Source organism: Halichoeres trimaculatus, unplaced genomic scaffold, assembly GCF_033239565.1.
Source record: "Halichoeres trimaculatus isolate MK-OKI-2021-1 unplaced genomic scaffold, fHalTri1.1 fHalTri1_scaffold_9, whole genome shotgun sequence".
In the NCBI taxonomy this organism is placed as follows: Eukaryota; Metazoa; Chordata; class Actinopteri; order Labriformes; family Labridae; genus Halichoeres; species Halichoeres trimaculatus.
Genome location: NW_027437188.1, coordinates 35087961 through 35091337, shown reverse-complemented (window position 1 = coordinate 35091337; position 3377 = coordinate 35087961). Strand labels below are relative to the sequence as shown.

The 3377-nt window shown below is 45.3% G+C and overlaps 1 protein-coding gene across 1 annotated transcript; it reads left to right on the top strand.

Moving 5' to 3' along the window:
- Nucleotides 1-1584: 1584 nt before the first annotated feature.
- On the top strand, nt 1585-3021 carry LOC141797397 (zinc-binding protein A33-like). The gene has a single exon (XM_074678712.1). The coding sequence runs from the start codon at nt 1585-1587 to the stop codon at nt 3019-3021; it is 1437 nt and encodes a 478-aa protein (XP_074534813.1).
- Nucleotides 3022-3377: the final 356 nt, after the last annotated feature.

Here is a 3377-nt window from a genome sequence, read left to right as displayed (position 1 = left end):
TCACCTGAGGACAAAGAGAAGGGTCGGATTGAATGCTTAAGTGTTCCCTGTACAGATGAGTCTTCAGACATCTCTTCAAGTAGAAAGGGACTCCGTGGATCGACTAGAGTTTGGTAATTCATTCCACCATTTGGGGGCAATAGAGGAGAAGAGTCTGGCTAGAGATTTAGAGCCGCACTGCGCTGGGAGCACCAGGTGTCTTTCACAAGCAGAGCGTAATGGGCCAGAGGGAGTGTAAGCCTGGATAAGGGACCCCGGGCTGGCAGGAGCTGTTCTTGCCAATGTTTGGTAGGCTGGAAGATCTTGAAAGTACAAACTTTAGATTGAAGTGATTGAAGTCTGCTGCCACTGTAACGATGCCATCTGGTTGTTTGTTTTGCTGTTTGGTGATGTTGTCATGCAGTACGCTCGTGGCTAATTTAGAGTTAGCCTAGGGATGAACACATACTTCTGTGATGAACACTGATTTCTGTTGGTAGGTGAAAGGGTCTGCAGCTGGGCATTAAAAACTCCACATCAGGGCAGCGGTGACTATGGGTTATAGTGGTATTGGCAAACCAGCTGCTGTTTATTTACGCACACGCCTCCCCCTCTTGCCCTACTGGAGTATGATGTGTGGTCTGCCTATTGAATGGCCTGCAAGCTCCATTGCTGAGTCCTTGATTTTTTTCTTGTAGCCACCTCTCAGTGATGATTATTGCACAGCTGTCCGGGTGACTGTTGAAAATTCTTAATATAGCCGCGTCGACCTTGTTGGCAAGAGAGCCGACACTAGCAAAAAAGAGGCTTGGTAGTGCAGGACCATCATTAATTATTTATTGACACAACTAGTGGATGCTGGAGCAGCATTTTCAAACAAGAAGATGTAACCCACACAAACACACACTCTCTCTTTCTGCCCTTATCTGATCTTCAGACAGCTCTGAAATCTCACCTCCACCATCTGCAGTTTCTTAAGGCTTGGACAAATAAATCTGTCTGATATTTCACCTCCTTGTATCCTCTGTAAACTCTGTATCAATAAAAGTTATTAACTCATAGATACCAGGATGTAGCTCAATCTGAGCCACCTTCAGGTCCTAGAGAAGGCACTCTAAACACTAACAGTGTTTCACATTGGACACCTGCAGAAGAAACAGTCTGAATGGAGAGCAAAAGCAGCTAAACATGTAAGGAAGGCTTCTTTAACCTGGACACTTTATTCCTGACTGTGTCAGAGTTTGTGTCAGGACACACCCATCAATCAAATCACCCTGCTGACAGAAATAAACCTTTGTCCTCAACCTCACAGAGGACTTTAATCTACTGATAAGAGAGTTTTATGGCTTTACTGAACAATTAAAAAGAAGAGCCAATCCTACATGTTCCTGCCCCTCCACTTGAATCACCCAAGGAAAACCAGGAAAAAGGTTTTCATTAGTCCTGTCTGAGCTGAGAGGCACTGAGAGACAGATGCTCAGTTTCATCTTCAGATCAAAGACAGACAGCTGCAGGAGGAGAACACTGGAAAAAACTTTCAAGGCTCAAGGAGAGACTTCCTGAAGCTTAGTGCCTGCTGCGTCTTCAGCTTCACTCTCAGACAGAATGGCGTCCAGACTGGAGGAAGATCTGAGCTGTCCGGTCTGTCGTGAAATCTTTAAAGATCCGGTCATCCTGTCCTGCTGTCACAGCTTCTGTAAAGACTGTCTGCAGAGCAGTTGGAAGGAGAAGGAGGACAGAGAGTGTCCAGTTTGCAGGAAGCCACATCCGAGGGACACACCACCTCCTAATTTTGCTTTAAAGAATCTCTGTGAGAGCTTCCTCCAGGAGAGAGGTCAGAGACCTTCAGAGGATCTCTGCAGTCTGCACTCTGAGAAACTCAAACTCTTCTGTCTGAGCCATCAGGAGCCAGTTTGTCACATCTGCAAAGATTCAGAAAAACACAGATGGCACAGATTCAGACCCATCGATGAAGTTGCTGGAAACCACAAGAAGAAGCTTCTGGAAACTCTGGAGCCCTTAAAGAGGAAGTTAAAGGTTTGTGAAGGAGCTAAAGTGAAGTTTGATCAAACTGCTCAACACATTCAGGTCCAGGCCCGACACACAGAGAGGCAGATTAAGGAGCAGTTTAAGAAGCTTCATCAGTTTCTAGAAGAGGAAGAGGAGGCCAGGCTGTCTGCACTGAGGGAGGAAGAGGAGCAGAAGAGTCAGAGGATGAAGGAGCAGATGGAGGCTCTGAGCAGAGAGATAGCAGCTCTTTCAGACACAGTCAGAGACACAGAGGAGCAGCTGAGAGCTGGAGACGTCTCATTCCTGAAAAACTACAAGGCTGCAGTGGAAAGAGTCCAGCAGCGCCCCCTGCTGGAGGATCCACAGCTGCCCTCAGGAGCTCTGATAGAGCAGGCCAAACACCTGGGCAACCTGAGCTTCAACATCTGGAACAAGATGAAGGACTTGGTCTCTTACAGTCCTGTGGTTCTGGATCCAAACACTGCTGGTCCAGAACTCATCCTGTCTGAGGATCTGACCTCAGTGAGACAAGGATGGAGACAGAAAGTTCCTGAGAATCCAGAGAGGACTTTAGACTCTGTCCTGGGCTCTGAGGGCTTTGACTCAGGGACTCACAGCTGGGACGTGGAGGTTAGATACAATCAGAACTGGAGCCTGGGTGTGATATCAGGGTCTGTTCAGAAGGAGAGATTCACAAAGTCTAGATTATTTAAAATACAGTTCTCTAATGGTAAATACAGAGCAGTCTCATCGTCCCATCCTGACTCTGATCTGTCCGTGAAGAATCGTCCTCAGAGGATCAGAGTGAATCTGGACTGGGACAAAGGACAGCTGTCGTTCTCTGATCCTGATACCAACACACACATACACACCTTCACTGACATACACATCTACTCAAAAAGTTCCTGGTGGTCAATCTTGTCCCTTTTTGGTTCCAAAGAGAAGCTATTTCCATACATTAACACATCGGAATATCAGTCACTCAAGATTTTACCAGTGAAGGTCTCTGTAAGACAGAGTAAGAAGAAGTAGTTCATGTTAATTGACACAGTTTGCTAGAAATTGTATGACAGTAAAGCATTCTTCTTATTTTGCTTCTTCTTATTCAAATGATGATGAGGATGATGAAAGTGATAATGATGATGACAGTGATGATGAAGAGTAGTAGTAGTATTAGTTCCTGTCTCTTATTATCATTTATCTGTCCAAACCTTTCCTCTCTCTTCTTTCCATCAGGGTTTAAATCTTTTTTACTGTTTGATAATGAACATGACGTCTGTTTAAACTGGAGCCTGTAAATAAGCAGTTACAGTGAGTTCACTCTGTCTCCCTTCAACTTTTTAAACTGAGTCTGAGGGGCTGTTTACACGACACAGTTTTAGGGTAAA